General features: G+C 41.3%; 3 protein-coding genes across 3 annotated transcripts; 1 reads left to right on the top strand and 2 right to left on the bottom strand.

Annotated features, from left to right (window-relative positions):
• Nucleotides 1-1,422: 1,422 nt before the first annotated feature.
• Nucleotides 1,423-3,643, bottom strand: mzt1 (mitotic spindle organizing protein 1). The gene is made up of 3 exons (XM_018696869.2): nt 3,357-3,643; nt 3,034-3,179; nt 1,423-2,010 (listed from the first exon to the last, which is right to left on the bottom strand). The coding sequence occupies exons 1-3, from the start codon at nt 3,406-3,408 to the stop codon at nt 1,987-1,989; spliced, it is 222 nt and encodes a 73-aa protein (XP_018552385.1). The 5' UTR covers nt 3,409-3,643; the 3' UTR covers nt 1,423-1,986.
• A 56-nt stretch (nt 3,644-3,699) lies between these two features.
• Nucleotides 3,700-7,791, top strand: bora (bora aurora kinase A activator). The gene is made up of 12 exons (XM_018696868.2): nt 3,700-3,818; nt 4,074-4,228; nt 4,408-4,514; nt 4,620-4,665; nt 4,777-4,855; nt 5,007-5,051; nt 5,157-5,213; nt 5,316-5,596; nt 5,703-5,865; nt 5,987-6,561; nt 6,682-6,822; nt 7,038-7,791. Exons 2-12 carry the CDS (start codon nt 4,079-4,081, stop codon nt 7,056-7,058), a joined length of 1,665 nt encoding a protein of 554 aa, XP_018552384.1. The 5' UTR covers nt 3,700-3,818; nt 4,074-4,078; the 3' UTR covers nt 7,059-7,791.
• Nucleotides 7,792-8,148: 357 nt separating this feature from the next.
• On the bottom strand, nt 8,149-15,203 carry dis3 (DIS3 exosome endoribonuclease and 3'-5' exoribonuclease). The gene is made up of 21 exons (XM_018696864.2): nt 14,865-15,203; nt 14,197-14,354; nt 13,819-14,015; nt 13,617-13,690; nt 13,313-13,480; nt 13,016-13,180; nt 12,734-12,847; nt 12,394-12,531; nt 12,060-12,206; nt 11,828-11,944; nt 11,635-11,736; nt 11,322-11,386; nt 11,057-11,141; nt 10,791-10,918; nt 10,442-10,528; nt 10,161-10,317; nt 9,630-9,844; nt 9,293-9,461; nt 9,023-9,181; nt 8,754-8,876; nt 8,149-8,482 (listed from the first exon to the last, which is right to left on the bottom strand). Exons 1-21 carry the CDS (start codon nt 15,081-15,083, stop codon nt 8,414-8,416), a joined length of 2,856 nt encoding a protein of 951 aa, XP_018552380.1. The 5' UTR covers nt 15,084-15,203; the 3' UTR covers nt 8,149-8,413.
• Nucleotides 15,204-15,428: the final 225 nt, after the last annotated feature.

Here is a 15,428-nt window from a genome sequence, read left to right as displayed (position 1 = left end):
GCCTCTTAAGTTTATACAGTCATGTGACCTGACCAGTGCCCTAGTTGAACACCTCTTAGATGTTTATGCATATATGGACGCTAATCTCTCAGTCAGGACTATGGGATTTGGGAATATTTTGTTTTACAGAGATCAAAGTAGCCAGTTTGGATCAGGAGAAACCCTTCAAACACATCAAACAGAGAGCAATGCATCCTGAATCCCACGCCCACAGTAGCCAATCAAGCCATGCATAACTCTTTTCCTTTGTAAAAAGAAAAGGATTCTAAATGTGGGTCTCCCTCCATCAACATCTCATGCAACCCACCCCCCACGGAGGCCAGGGGTTGTTCAGGCTTATGGGCTATCAAGGAGAGCCACTGCACCGTATCTGTATGCCTCTCATACTTGGCTAACACGATGCTGGTATTGAGGAACAGAGAGATACTGTGTTAAGAGATCAAAGCAGCAGTACAGAGATTTAGACTCACAGCCTGTCAGTCAAGATGGCGAGACAAAGCAGAAGAAGACAGAAATGCTTACGCACACACACTCTCTCCTGCTCACTCACCGGCTTTCTCTGTGGTGTGCCTGTGAGGGGTGAGGCGTTACTGTCAGATGGCTTAGGGGCTACTCATTTGTAGACATCTACAGCGCTGCATGAACACCTAAACTCACACACGTAGAGGGACACACATAACACACACACACACACGCACGCAAGCTACAGATACAAGCCTATGTGGATGAGAGGTCGCTCCTAGCCTTTATATTGGCTTGTGGAGGAATGTTCTGTGCTCTCAGCATTTTCCCTCGTCTAGAAGATGAATAGAGCTATTTTACAGACAGTGGCGAAACAAAACAATGCTCTGTGTGGTTAGACAGTCTACATGATGTAGCGGTTTCATTTCTGGTTGATCAAAGGCACACTTTTTTTTGTCAAGTTTGCAATATATATCTCAAATACTTTTTTGTGGATAGAGTACAAACATGAGGGAGGTCAAGATTTCAGGACATCCTGCTGTAATGAATGACCCTTGTTCGTGTCTTCTCTTTTGTAAAGTATGTTGGCTGTGGATGTGATCACTTCTGCACAGTCTGTTTTCTATTGTGCTGTGCAGTGTTCTACCAATATATTTGCCCCTTTCACCTAGTGTGACAGGAAAGATCATTTCCTTTGTAAAATGCTTCAGAAAATTCAGCTTCTAATAACAAGAGGCCTGTTAAAAATGCTTTGCTGCTTTCTAAAATGGGATCAAGACACAAAAAAACAAATTAATGTGAAACTGTGATTTTAAAAACTATCTGATGAGATCACAGTATTTAATTGCGGTTAAACAACAGTATGAGGAGAACCCATGAGACTGGACACTTGGACAGTTCGAATCACCCAGTGAAGACCTATACCTCAGACTGTAATAAGAATGACACAACACCACCTGGTGGCTGCTGACTGCAACATTTTAATTTACAGTTTCTTCCATTATTAATGGTTATGTGGACAATAGAAATGGCAAAAGGATTGAGTTAGAAATGCTTTAAACTTACACAAAATGAACAATGAACAACAACAATTTTTAACAAATTATAGATATAAAAAACAAAACAAAATACATTTCCTCCTCAAAAGTGCAACATAAGTTGACTGTCAGAAATTTAAGTTATGCTTTTAAATTAAGGCAGAATGACAACGCTAATACCTCTCTGACCTTACAATTTACAAATGGCGGTAGGAGAAACTTGGAGGAAGCCTCAAGGGAGAAAGGCTTTGTGTTCATATTGGGAGAGAACTTGTGTTTGGGAAGTGGACTGGGGCTGATACCTCGACACAAAAACTCTGACACAAGTCAAAGCACACAATAGGAGTATATTTGTCACTGAGGAGGTGCAGATGACAGGCTTCCAACACAAACACAAATCTGACTGGCTGGAGAGCCCATGGTACAGATCCAGGAACAGGGCATGATCCCATTAAAGGTCCCAAACTGGGGTTATCTGTTTTCATCCTCAGTTTACAGAGTTTTCAGAAGCCTGAGAGAGAAAATGCAGATACAGTGGTGATGCATCATCATGAATCATGATTAGATCATTATATTTTTCTCACTACGCCTGTTTTATAGCCACAGGACAAAGCCAAATTCTGAAATATGTTTGCAAAATTGAGGTAAAATAAAAGAGAGGGAAAGGATACCTGGAAGCTTGATAAAGTGAGAAAAACACAAAAGCTATACCAAAACAAATATTAGGGACTCACATTGTGCATATTTGACTTTTTACAGACTCTCTGTGATGACAACTTATCATCCCTGTTGTCTAAATGACAAGATATTTTCCTATTAGCAGCTGTCTTTGATAGTGATTGAAATGTTCCCTTAATTATGCTGTCAATCAGAATATTTAAGTTCCACATCAAAAATATCACTTTGTTTAGCATAAAAACAGATATTATGGTTCAAGAGTGCACGTACTCATGAAAAGATGACAGAGATAGCCAAATTCAGTAGTACAAACCTGTTAGGAGAAGGAGATATAGGTAGACTACCATAATGCATGTGCAATTTTAAAATGAGTTATGATTTGTTTTCTGGAAAATCAGGTAAATGTTTATGGATAGAATAACGAAACAACAATATCTCTTTTGGGATAATTAACCAACTATCTTAAAAAACAAGATAACCCATCAAATAGCAAAGATCCAGTATTGCTCTGAAGCACATCATAATTGCCTAATACACCCAGAGATATTCAAATGGCAAGGCAGAATCTCTGACAGCTGATACATATTTTTTAATTGTCTTACTGTATATATTCTTATATTATTGTAATTTTATGTGCTTGTAATGATCTATTTATTTCACCTCCTCTATTTCTCAGTACTTAACTGATCATAGGTTATTTTTTTTTTCAAAAAATAATTGACTGATGATCAACATCCCTCATTTGAATAGTGAAAACCGAGGCTAGGATATAACCAAGGAGTTTAAATCACCTCTGTCCCTACAACAAAAACCATTCTTTCCAACAATACTGCTCTATCTGGGGCAGTTTCTGTACCTTGAGAGACTCAGATGCTTTACGCAGTTCCTTGATGACAGCCGACAGGGCTTCTGGGTTGATGCCTTGCTCGCACAGTCTCACACATATGGACAGAGACTCCATATCCAAACCAGTGTTCAGCAACCTGGAAATCTCCAGCAGCACTGTTGCGGGAAGAAGTTGACCTGTTAAACCTATTCAGATTTTGTAGCAGTAAAACCTGACTGCTGCACGCTCTATTTGTGACCAAAACGATAATTTAGGGGTTAGAAAAAACAAGCCAGTTTATTTGCTACTGAAGTTATTTTGCAAGTATATCAGATAAACATCTATATATTTACCGTCCATTGTCTCCCGGACTGCATTTAGGTTAGCACTCGCTGCACTTGCCATGATGTTAAATGAATATAATTAGCCAACGCTTGCTAGCAGGTGGCTAACAAATAAGACTTGAAGAGGTCTCTGGCGCGATAGAAGACTAGGTAAGCTATTGCAAAGGGTTCAGCTAGACTTTAAACGTTTTGCATTCATTTTAGACAATATCTCCAAATATTATAAATCATTAAAAGTCAACATTAGTAGCCAGTTAGCTATTTAGCCTGCTAAACTCACTAGCGAAACTGGCGGAGGAAGTGACGACATGCATTTCTGTTTTGATTGGCTTCCAGGAACTTCCTGCGGCATTCCTATTGGCTAGCGGGCCCTGTGGGCGAAATTGAAATAAACGTTTGAACCTCTCTGTCGCTGCCTCAATGGAAGTTGTTTTTTAGCTGTGTGTTCACAGTCCTGGCTCATCAACAATTGTAAGTACCAACAATGAAACGCATAAAGTTAATATTTAAAAGTACCTTGAATTGTTTAAGTAAAGTTTTGTGTAACATAACATTGTTAACACTTTGTACAATAGTTACGTCTTTCGAAAGCTCGTTAACGCTATAGAAACAGGGGAAGTAATTTAGCTAACACACCAAGCTAACTAGATACAGACGGACTTTTGAATTATGTTCTTATGATTTCACAATTTTATTCCTGCAATTTTTCCTTTTCCTTGTTGTTAGCTAAGATGGGGGACCATGTTGAGCTACAGATCACCCCAGAGACTCCGGGCAGGCCTTACATAAGAAACCCCTTTGAGAGTCCTAATGACTACCACCACCTCCGTGAACCCTTGGTGCCAAGTCCGTCTGTCTTCAAGTCCAAGTCTTGTAAAGCTGTAAGTTTGAACACACTACCCGCACCTATCACCTCAAATCTTACCTACTGCAGTATGGCACACGCACAGAGAAACACCTTTTCTGCCAATGTCTAAACGCTGTTTTACGTCCACAAGTCTTGCTCTGCTGTAAGGAATATATAGTCTTTTATTCAATTCCTCATCTGTCTGTCCCCCAGACTCCACCCAAGTTTAACTGGTCTATTGATGAAATGGCCAGTCTTCTACCTGTGCACATAGACCCAGAGGAAATCCAGCGACAGTCTTTTTACCTCAGCCAGACAAGGTACGTACTGAAACACAATAGTTGTGGCAGATAGATACAATTGTATGCACATTAAAGATGGCAGGGAATTCAAGTGACAAAACTTTTTTTCTTTGAAACATCTAGGATGGATTCTGACATTGAGGAGAAGCGTCAGAATGCTATTGAGCAGGTATGGGATCCCAATTAAATCTAATCCTATTGTACAATGACAGGGGTGTAAAATTTTAATGATTTATAGATTCGTTTTGTAAGTGTATCATTTATGTGTCCCCCAATTAAGTTTTTCACCAAAGGAGCCATCGTGCCATCCCCCTGGGCAGCACCAAACGCTCGTAAAGCCCCTCAGATGTGTAAGAAAAGTAAGTTATCTCCTGAAATTCTTCTATAGTTAGATTTATGTCCCTTTTTATCCTGGTATTTGTCTTTCATTTTGTATTCTGCTTTTGCATATTTTTAAAGCATTTTTTAAGCATTTCATTCTCATTTTATTGTTTTGTTTGCACCCTGTAGGTTCTGTGTCTCCAATGATTGCAGAAGAGCCAGAAAAAATCACAGGTTGGCGTGTCCACATTATTTTCTGCAAATAGTGCTCTATCTCTTCTTTCTTTTCAACGTTTCCTAAGTTGTGTTTGATTTCTCTCCATCATGTTTGTTGTACAGTTGCTTGTCAGACAACCCTTTCGTTACCTTTGGCTTTTGATTTGGAGAAAGTACTAGGTAAGCCTCTCAATAAATGCCAGCACAATAAATTCAGAGCATAAGCGTGTATTCTACCGTCGAGTCCTCATGTTTGTCTGTCTGTTTCTTCCCTTTCCTCAGGCGAATATTACCGCTACGAGGAACCATGCGATGCTGTGCAGGAGAGTCTTAGTTCCTCCTCTTTACGACGAAAACTCTTCCTCGATGGCCAGGGCAGTTACAGTGGCTCTGACAGTTCCAGCCCTCCGAGCCCGGAGAGAAGCCATGTCAGGCAGGAGAAGCTTTCTCTAACCCGGGGACAGGAAGCTGTATGTGGGGTTGAAGGTTCTGAGGGAGAAGCCAGATCATCTGTCTTTTCCTCCCCTTTGTCCTGTGGTGTGTCAGCGCCAACTCCCTCTACGGTGAGTGGAGAAGTGTTTTTGCATTTGGATCAAACTGTTCATTTAAGTTACATTAACATCCGTTAACACTGTTAATGAAAATTAATTTGCATTGTCTTAACTACAGGGTCAGTTCTCATCCAGTCCCATCCAGCATGGCCGCTTCCGTGACTGCAGCCTCGGCAGCATCAACAGTCCTCTTTTCCCTGATAGGTCGTCTCCTGCAGGACTGGTCTCCCCCACAATTTCTCCTATTGTTGCACATACAACACGCACGCCCACAGGCTCAGGTAGACCATTTGTTTCGTAACCAAATTTTGTAATTTCCAAAATAAAGTAGAATTGGAAACATTTTTAAAAATGTGATGTCAGCTATTTTTTTCCTAACATAAATCTGTGTTCTGTCTCTAGCTGAGAGGAAGCAGCCGAGCAATTTGACTCCACACGGTGTTCCCCTGGTTGTGGATGTTACTTCTTGCAACGAGAGTCCATTTGTTGAAGGTTGCTCTCCCATCCGCAGCTGCTCCCCACACCAGCTCCATTGCCACAGTGAGCCCCAGCACAATTCCAGACCCAAGCCCAGGCCCAGAGTCCGCTGCTGGGCCTCCCCTCCCCTCATCTCCCCCATCCTCAACCCTAGGGTCCAAGACCATCAGGAGGTGGAGGACCAACTCCCCTCCTCCTCCTCCTCTTCCTCTCTCCCCTCTATGGAGCTAGACCCATTGTCACCCCTGGTCCGGAACAATGCTCACTCCACTGACACTGAGAGAGTTAGCCTGGATGTTATGGAACCTGTGAAAATGGAGGAGGACAAGGAGACTGGAATAGAAGGGAGACTGGAGGAAGAGGAAGAGGAGGAAGCTGGGGGGCTTTCGGGACAGCTGACCAGCTCTCGTATGGGCAATGTGTCGGGAACGGAAAGCTCTCAGATGTTTGTATCTCTTCTGGCAGAGGGAAGCAGCATACGCTACGATTCCAGCATGCAGGTTTGTGGGAGCAGTGCCCTGTTTCACTTTACATTTAACATGATTATCATGATTGGTCTTGCTGGTTATTTCACAGTCTAATTGGATATTTCTGACAAACTCCCTTTTGCTTTTGTTCAGGTGGACAGTGGGTACAACACTACCTCAGCAGGCACCGTCAGTCTTATTGATGGCCTCAGCTCAGATAGTCACAGCAAAGAGTCCTTCAGTTCAAACCTGGCAGAGGAAGCCCTCCAACTCACTAGACACACTAAAGTAAAGGTACTGTTCACCCTTTACAGACATACACAGGGTTGTGGATATGGATATGCAAGTTTGTACCTTACCTAATACAATAGCTGCACTTATTTAAAATGTACTACTCAACTATTTTGTAGACTTTACTGTTAAAGAATGCATGCTGAAAAGCTTTATTATTTCAAGGTCTTTCTCATTTTCCTTTTCATCATACTAAAATGAAGTTTATTATTCTCCAGGTATTTTATCCTCACCACTGAGCGAAGGGACGCCTGCTCCAGTGGAAGCTTGCAATGATGATTTTGCAGTCAAATACAACGTTTACAATATGATTGAAGCATTAATGTTGAATTAATTTGGTTAGGGTGAATGGTGCCAACTGTTATATGAACAATGAACAGAGGTGAAGGGTTTCGTAAGTGGTTATTTGTTCTTTTAAGGTTTAAAGTTCAAGTTGCAGGACTAAAAGAAAATGCTTTACCACAGTATGTTTTATCACGGTTTAGAAGGGAGAAACCCATCTTAGTCCCACTGCAAGACACTTGAAACTCTATAATTCTAAACAAAATCCAGTGTACTGGTCTGGTTAAAGGGGAAGAAAAAAGTCAATTCTGTATAAAACTTGCACAACAGTAACCTCCTTGAATGCTGTATTGATGCTAATGCCATCATTTCATTCATTTTATTTGGTGCTGACGTGATTGACTTTCAGATGACATCAGATTTGTAGCTGTATTTATGTTTTTATAAAACTTTATCATGATGTTTTTATATCACAAGAGCTTTTTTTTCCCTTTCACTGAATGAGTAAGAATTGTTAAATTTCAGGTTACTTGTGGATCTTATTTGGATCGTTAGAATATTTATTCCAACGTAACACGCACTGAATAATGCTACTTGTTTATCAAAAGCTGATTGAGCCATTTGTTTACCATTTTTCAATATTTTAAACATGGGCTGGATCGTTGCCACATTAAATTGACTTGAATTCTTTGTCTGACTTGAGGACACACTATTTTTGAGCTGGGATGTCTCTACAACATTTCATTTCAGGACTGAGTACTTTGGTATATAATATATATAAAGCATTTTGTCTAGTAGGATTAAATAATTGGAGGGGAGGTGATGAATTTACTTCTAATTTTGAATGATGAAAATTGTCAAATATTGATAGTGAGAATACTTATACTTCGTTTTGTACATAACTCTTAACTCAGGGTAGCTAACAAGGCTGTGGATAGCAATGACTAAGCTCTGTCAGCGCTATGAAACACTTTCACCACAAGTTCTTTAGGTTTTACAAATAAAGTTTCATGCTAGTCCGACAAAACACACAGAACCATGTAGGTAAAAAAAAAAAAACACTTTAATGACTGAGTTGCCTTCTAGTTGACAAGTTATACTGCATTTGTGTGTGTTTTAAATCATGTAAAATCAAGAGCAGAGTGGTTTCACTGTGGCAGACATATTAAAATGGACACATTTGCTCAAAATATAACAGTTAACTGTGTCAATGCATCAAAGAGTCCAAACTCTCTCTTTTATGAACTTTTACTAATTCTTCATCTGCAAGATCAGCTGGTGGTTCTGGTGAATTACTCTGTTGCTTTCTTCGTCATTGGTCCAGCTTTGGTTTCTTGGCCTGTGGTCCAACATCTGGGGCTGGAACACTCACACCAGAGATCTGAAATAAAGACAATGAACTTGTAGAACGAGCTGAAGCAGATGTATGCAATGTTACGTTAAATGTTTTCTTATTAGGACTAACTGAAAACAGCTTGTTAAACTCCCCTTTAAAATAATTTGAAATGCTACAGTTGATTAGCTGAATCACAAAACAGGAGAAAAGAAATCTTTTAGGCTAAAATTAAAGATATAAAAAGTAACCATAGTAGTACCAGAAGTGAACTAAGTGTTAAAGTAGGAAACCCAAGTCCACTGTAATCAGTCCTTACCACAGGATCAATCAGAGCCATGCGGATCTTCTGGTGCTGAATATTGGAGTCGTCCAGGCTGATTGTGACTTTCACCTTGTCAAATATGTGGAAGGTGTGCTGCTCTATAGTCAGAGTGGGCCCCTAAACGCAAAAAGATGTTTTAAACACTTATCAAATAATTTGTAAAAACATATATATGAAGAAATTAGGTTACTAAAGCACAAACTAGTCACTGCTTTTATTTTCAAATGTTGTAAAGTGAAATGAATTCAAGTAAGAGTTTATACCTCTTCATCATAGACAAGGTTTGGGGCAGTTTTGTCCTTGCCGTCAAAGAAGACTGTTCCCTCCAGGCCAAACTTTGGGATGAGTACAATGATGGCGTTCTTCCTCACAAACAGAACAAATCCCTCTTCGTTAAGGATGCCTCGGCTCTTGAAGAACAACTGCAAAGAGATCATTTGTGTTAAAAGCATGAATTTACGCAGTGTTCTCCTCAAAATATAAGCCCCAAACAAGTTAACATAAATCGAACCACTGTGTCCATATGTGTTTACCTGTGTGTGGAAGGCCACAGATGCCCTCTGTGCGTACTGAGCCATTTTATGTCTGTAGTTGAGGTTGTTGCAGAGGGCTGACTGCTTATGTTTGTCCATTAAATCTGGGTAGGTGCTGTCTGCTCCAATAGCCACTGCCAGCAGACGGTGCACTATAATATCTGCATACCTGTGTAGCAAAGCAGGTGAACAGGAGAAAGAGAAAGAGGGAACAATATGGATGACATGGAGTTTAGACAGAGCTGCAGGCTGGTTTGGCAATTGCGCACACATCTTTGTTTTAAAGGCCCGACCTCACGCATTTAGTCAAGATCTGTAGAGTTATCTGTTTTCATACCTCCTAATAGGTGATGTGAAGTGTGTATAAATGGGTGAGGCAAGACCATAGTGGTGGAAATCGCTGTCCATGCCAGAACAAAAATAGACAGCCTGCATCATGCAGCGAGTGGCCAAGATGCGCAGTAGCGTGTTAAAGTACGGGAAGCCGTCCACTTTGGCCACGTCAAGAGAGTCAGCCAGAGCCTTGGCTGAATCCGTGTGGATCACAACATCCTGATAAGACATAAAAAAAAAAATTACAAAAAAAAAAAGGCCGACCCCCAGGCTAGGAACCACTGATTTACTGGGTTGTTTGCTTTTGTGCCTGTAAATACTTCTGTACTGTCCAGTTGTAGAGCTGCTTGTCTCTTGGCAACATTTCTGACCACTGGAAGTACGAAATAAAAGCATATTCCCTCTTAAATGTTGACTCAGCTCACCTTCTTAAGTTACATCCTCCTTTCATAACAGGGCAAATGAATTCAATTCAAAAAGGATATAACTTGAAAAGTGAAGCAATGTTTATGCAGGACCATCTGTCTTCACTCACCTTGGACTTTGCAGCCTTGAGCAGGATGTCGTAGTTGGATGGAGGAGGCGCTGGATGTTTCCTCAGCAGAGCACACTCTGAAAATTCATCATAAATCTTCTGGGCAACTGAAATGTTGGCCAGCAACATGAACTCCTCCACCATGGAGTTTGTCTCCCTAATAAGTGAGAGATTAGTTTATCTACAGACATCCAAAACACAGCACGACACGCTAAAAAAAGCTTTGATAGAGAAAAGGTTCAAAAGGATTATGAAAAATGCTCCTTTTTGAAGTTGCCTACATGAGTTCTTTGGTCTGGAGGTCAATGGGGTCGTGGGTTTCACTGTCCATGTGGAAACGGACCTCTAAGGATGACAGCGTTAACGCCCTGAGGGACATCAAATACAATACAGAGCACAATTCATGTTAAATACAGTGAGGTTTAAATATTTTGTCATTATAGGAGTTCTGATCAGTTGTCAGTGAATGCATGTGTCCTCATTATGAGAGTAACTGAGCCATGTATAGACAAATATAAAAAGTATATAAAAACAAATATAAAAACAAAAACAAAATCACTAGCCAACAGCATTTTCAGCCCAAAGCATTACAATGTGCTATCCCACATTTTGTAAATACATTCTTCCTACCCTTTCTCTATCCTCCGCCTCTTGAGGATTTTGGCTAGTTTGTTGAGACCCCGCAGGCTCTTTGTGGTATCGTCATTCTTGGTGGTATCATCGATTCTCATCTGGGCCTCAGCATAGGTCAGAGATGCCTGGACCAGGTCACACGATAGAGAGAAAAATAAAAGAGAAAATAAAGATGATATAACAGTATAACCTGGATGGCAAATCATGCCAGAAAATAGTCACTGTATTGTCTGTGGTTGTTTGTCTGCATCTTAGCACTGTACCTTGGAGTTAATGACACTTTTTGTGAACCGTGTCTTTAGAATTTCAGCCTCATGGTTCATCTCCCAGATACACGAGAAAGCCAGTCTGATGAAAGAAAAGCGAGCAGGGTCAAACAACAGTTTGACTATAGAACTGCAAGTCTTTTAACTTGATGCTTTAATTAGAGTTCAAGTATAAAGCACACTGGACTTTCACTGGAACATTTGGGAAGAGTTGGAGCACTGATATGTGTGTGTGTATGTGTGTGTGTAGTTCAGTGCTCACCTCTCCACGTTAGAGCGTAGAGAACAAAGATTGGAGCTGAGCAGCTCAGGAACCATGTCAATCCTCTGTTGGACACAACATCAAACATAGGTAAATCGCTTTATCTCAGCTTTTTGGAGCCAAATAGCTTTTTAAGAATAGATAAAAATTCTTAAGTCAACTATCAAGGCAAGCATGTTAGTTGTCACAATACTGAAAATTTCAATGCTCGTCAGTTGTTAAGACAGTGAATTTAATCCCAAGTAGTGAAGTTTAAAGTCTCATGTTGTGATAACTGATTAGGATTTAACTTCATGTGTCTGGGTCTCCTCACCTTGCCACACAAGTAGACAGTGGTGCCACGGTTGGCAGCCTCTTTGTCCAGAGCGTTGCCAGGTCTGATGAAGTGACTGACGTCGGCGATGTGGACCCCCACCTACAGCAAACAAATAACATGCAGAGGAACTCATATGAAATATAGACACACATAACTCACTACTGCTACTTAATGTGTAGAATATGTGTACCTCAAGGTTTCCATTTTCCAGCTCTCTGCAATGCAGGGCATCGTCTATGTCTGTACATCCTGGAGGATCCACGCTGCATACTGTCAGATGCCTCAGGTCCTCTCTCCTCACCATGTCCTGTAACACACATTCAGATTAAAATACTGGTTCATATGTGCTTACAACTTATAGGCAGATAGTCTCACTGCTTGACAAAACTGGGAACAGAATACTACACTGTGTATCCCGTTACCTCTGGTGTGATGGCCCACGGCATCTTGGGAAGGAAGCTGAGCACAGCCTGAGAGAAAGCCTGGTGAGGGACGTCATGCTCCAGCAGCAGCACCTCCTCCTCTGTGTTCTTCTCCCCTGCTCCGCCCAGACTGCGCACAAAGTGACCCTGACAAAGAGGGGGGGGGGGAAACAATCTCTCTTTCTGCACAAACTTGTTTTTTATACAATATTATTACCTGTCACGCTAGAGAACTGTGGCATGAGCAACAAAATTTGGCAAGTAGATATGCAATCACTCACAGTAGGACATCTAAGCCTCAAATACTTGACAGTCTGAGGAGATTCCAACTCACATTTGGATATCTGGAGTGTTTGGGCCAGCCGTCGATGGCCACCATGATCCGCTGTCCTGCCAGTGTGGATGCCTGACGCGTTTCGATACGAATGCGAGGGATGCGGCGGTCTGCTGGGGTGAAAAGGTGGCGGGTTGACTGAACAGAAAAGAAAAGGGATGGTCAGTGTTGAGGAAAAGGAAGTTGCTAGACAGTTTGTACAGTATACAGTAAAGACAGATCAACAGATATAGTCTTTATAGTCTGAGAGGGAGACCTGTTGTACAGAAACATACATACAAAGTCCTGTATCTCTAACAAGATGGTAGTAACTGAGTTTAATAGAGTTGTCTAAACTCACCTCTTTAATCTGGGAGACATTGAGCATGCCACAGAATGGCCTCCAGTTCCTTTTGATGATTCCCACAACTTTTCCTGTGGGTTTCCTGGCTGCTTCAGCTGCCGATATCCTCAACTGCTCAGACACACAGCGACATGGAGGACATTAAAGTGGCTGCAACCAGCTTATCATGGTTACACAGTAAAAAAAATAAGAGCATTCAGCATATAGATATATCATTCAACTGTCAGCAGAGACAAAACCAGTCTAACTGCCCTTCCTTTAAGTCAAACCCCAACTCACTGCTTTCTCTTCCTCCTCTTCTTCAACATCATCGTCCTTCGCTGTGCCTTCATCCTGCAGCACGACTGAGGAGGGTGCCACCCACTGATTCCGCGGCAGCAGCTGCACAGCTACCACATCTTGGTGCACTGCTCTGTTGAGGTTCTGAAGACCCTGGATGAGAACCTGGCAGCAAGTAGAAGGGACAGTACAGAACCTTGATAGTCTATTAACTTGTTGTGAATCAGCTTACTTAAAACCTTACATTTCCAGATTCTGGATAATTGTTCTGACAAATGTACACACACACACACACACCTCTGTGCTGTCTTCTCCCTCTCCCTGGACAAAGACTGTGGCTTCCAGATAGTTGTCCCTGCTGGCTCTAAAGGTGCCCTGAAGGAAGGAGCCACTCTTAATTCCTGCTTGGATCCTGGACAGGGGGAGGTGTTCTGGGAATAACACCTTACTGCTCGTGATCTCATTCTGCAGGAGGAGAGGAGAAGAAATCAAGAGAAAGAGAAAAAAAGATATAATGATGTCCCATAGTGTAGCACAAACCAACGGAAGGGGTGAAAACAGTAGATACAGGTTCAAATTCTTGTGGATTGTGTGTGTTTACCTTGTCATCACTGGACAATGCCAGACGATCCACAAGCTCAGGATTCGCTATTAGACTCTTGATGTACTCTTCACCTAGAAAGTAAGTGAATAAATGTGTGTGACAAAGGGATACACACAACTGATGCTGCCTGAAAGCTTGTATCCAACCGGATGTGTATTCTTATTGCACAGAGTTTTGTACTGTTACTGTATCAAAGTACATTTGTACACCAGCAGGTCACTCTCCTCTGCCTTCTGCTTGTTTCCCTGGTCATTGGTGAGGAGGACCACCTTGAGCCCATCTGTGTCAGACTCAAACATCTTCAGGTGCTGGCTGTACCACTTGGCTGCCACACGGATTGCACGGTCGTTGCGGTCATTGGCGCTCTCCCCTGGTTCACGTTCAATAAATGTTTCTCTGGAGGAACAGAAATTATGAGGATAAATGTTCAAGGGTAACAAGTACAAACCTACCTTCATGTGCAACTGGCCAATGTATTTTGCCAGTGATCACCTCTGTATGCTTTTACTTTTTATGTGTTATTATCATGCAAGTAATCTGTTGTGACACAGTAAAAAAGTCAGTGGTGTCTTTGTACCTGCGGTGTTCATTGGTAAAGGTGTAGAAGTGTTTCTCTTTCTCGTGTATGATGTCCTTCAGGCGTTTATAGACTGGTGCACTGCGGTGGCGTACCTCCTGCAGCACAGTCTGAAGGATAATCACATTACGTATCATTGGATCCTCCAACACGTCAATCTGCAGGACACAGAAAATGTAAAAACAAGGTGGAAGGCGAATCAGACTTGTTCAGATGTAACTTCTCAAAAATAATAATAATAATAATAATAATAAATGGGATATTATGATTGCTTTGACTGCTTAAATCAAGGAATCACCTACATGTATGTTAGACCACCAATGCAACTGGTTAACACACCAATATTGTAGTCATAAAAAGACACACAAAGCAGAGTATACAGCTGTGTGAAAAGGAAAATATCACTATGATAACCAGAAGAAGTGCTATTCATTCACACTCATATATCATGAGGTCTGTTAAACCCTATTTTCAGCTCTCGTGCATTATCATAATACATGAGGTGTTAGGTTGTATTACCTAATAAATGACTGGGGCTACAACTTTGTGTGTAAGATTATATGGCGATGTCTATAAGTCGTCATATTAGACTGCTATCTCTCTTTGAGTACACGTATGAAATTGGAAATCCAGGGGAAGTGGAAAACTGCTTTTTTTTTTCTTTTTACCTGATGTAGCACCACATTCGTGTCAGGGATCAGATAATGAGGGTAGGAGCAGAGATTACTCTCAATACACGCGTCTTTCTGCAGCACCGTGGACTCCTGTTTGCATTCGGTGCAAGCCTCGCTCCCGCACCAAATATCATCTCTCAAATAATGCTCACGCACTATCTTCATCACCCCACCCGACCGGGTCTTCTTAACGAAGGTTTTAGATTTCAACATGATGGCGATAAGAGCCCTGAAAGGTTAATTCCCGGTATTTTTCGCCCTACCATCTACTGGCAAGCAAACAGTTAGCTGCCCATGTGTAAACCATTCTAGTCTATGGCGTAAACTAACTCAATGGGCCGACAAAACCTTCCCAGAGTTTAGAGAATCTCGTGTAGTTCGACTTCGTGTGTTCGTTTACAATCGTGTGCGTTAATCTCTGTTTAGAAACTATGTTCTGAAATTATACACAAATTATACGTAAAAACATTTCATAGTATTTATGTAAAATAAGTTTAAAGAGAGCGGTTAGTTTTGGTTGGCCAACTAATGCTTGTTCGATGAAAACAATACAGAAGA

This window comes from Lates calcarifer, linkage group LG16_LG22, assembly GCF_001640805.2.
Source record: "Lates calcarifer isolate ASB-BC8 linkage group LG16_LG22, TLL_Latcal_v3, whole genome shotgun sequence".
In the NCBI taxonomy this organism is placed as follows: domain Eukaryota; kingdom Metazoa; phylum Chordata; class Actinopteri; family Centropomidae; genus Lates; species Lates calcarifer.
Note: the sequence above shows the minus strand (reverse complement) of the source record. Positions and strands in the feature narration are given on the sequence as shown.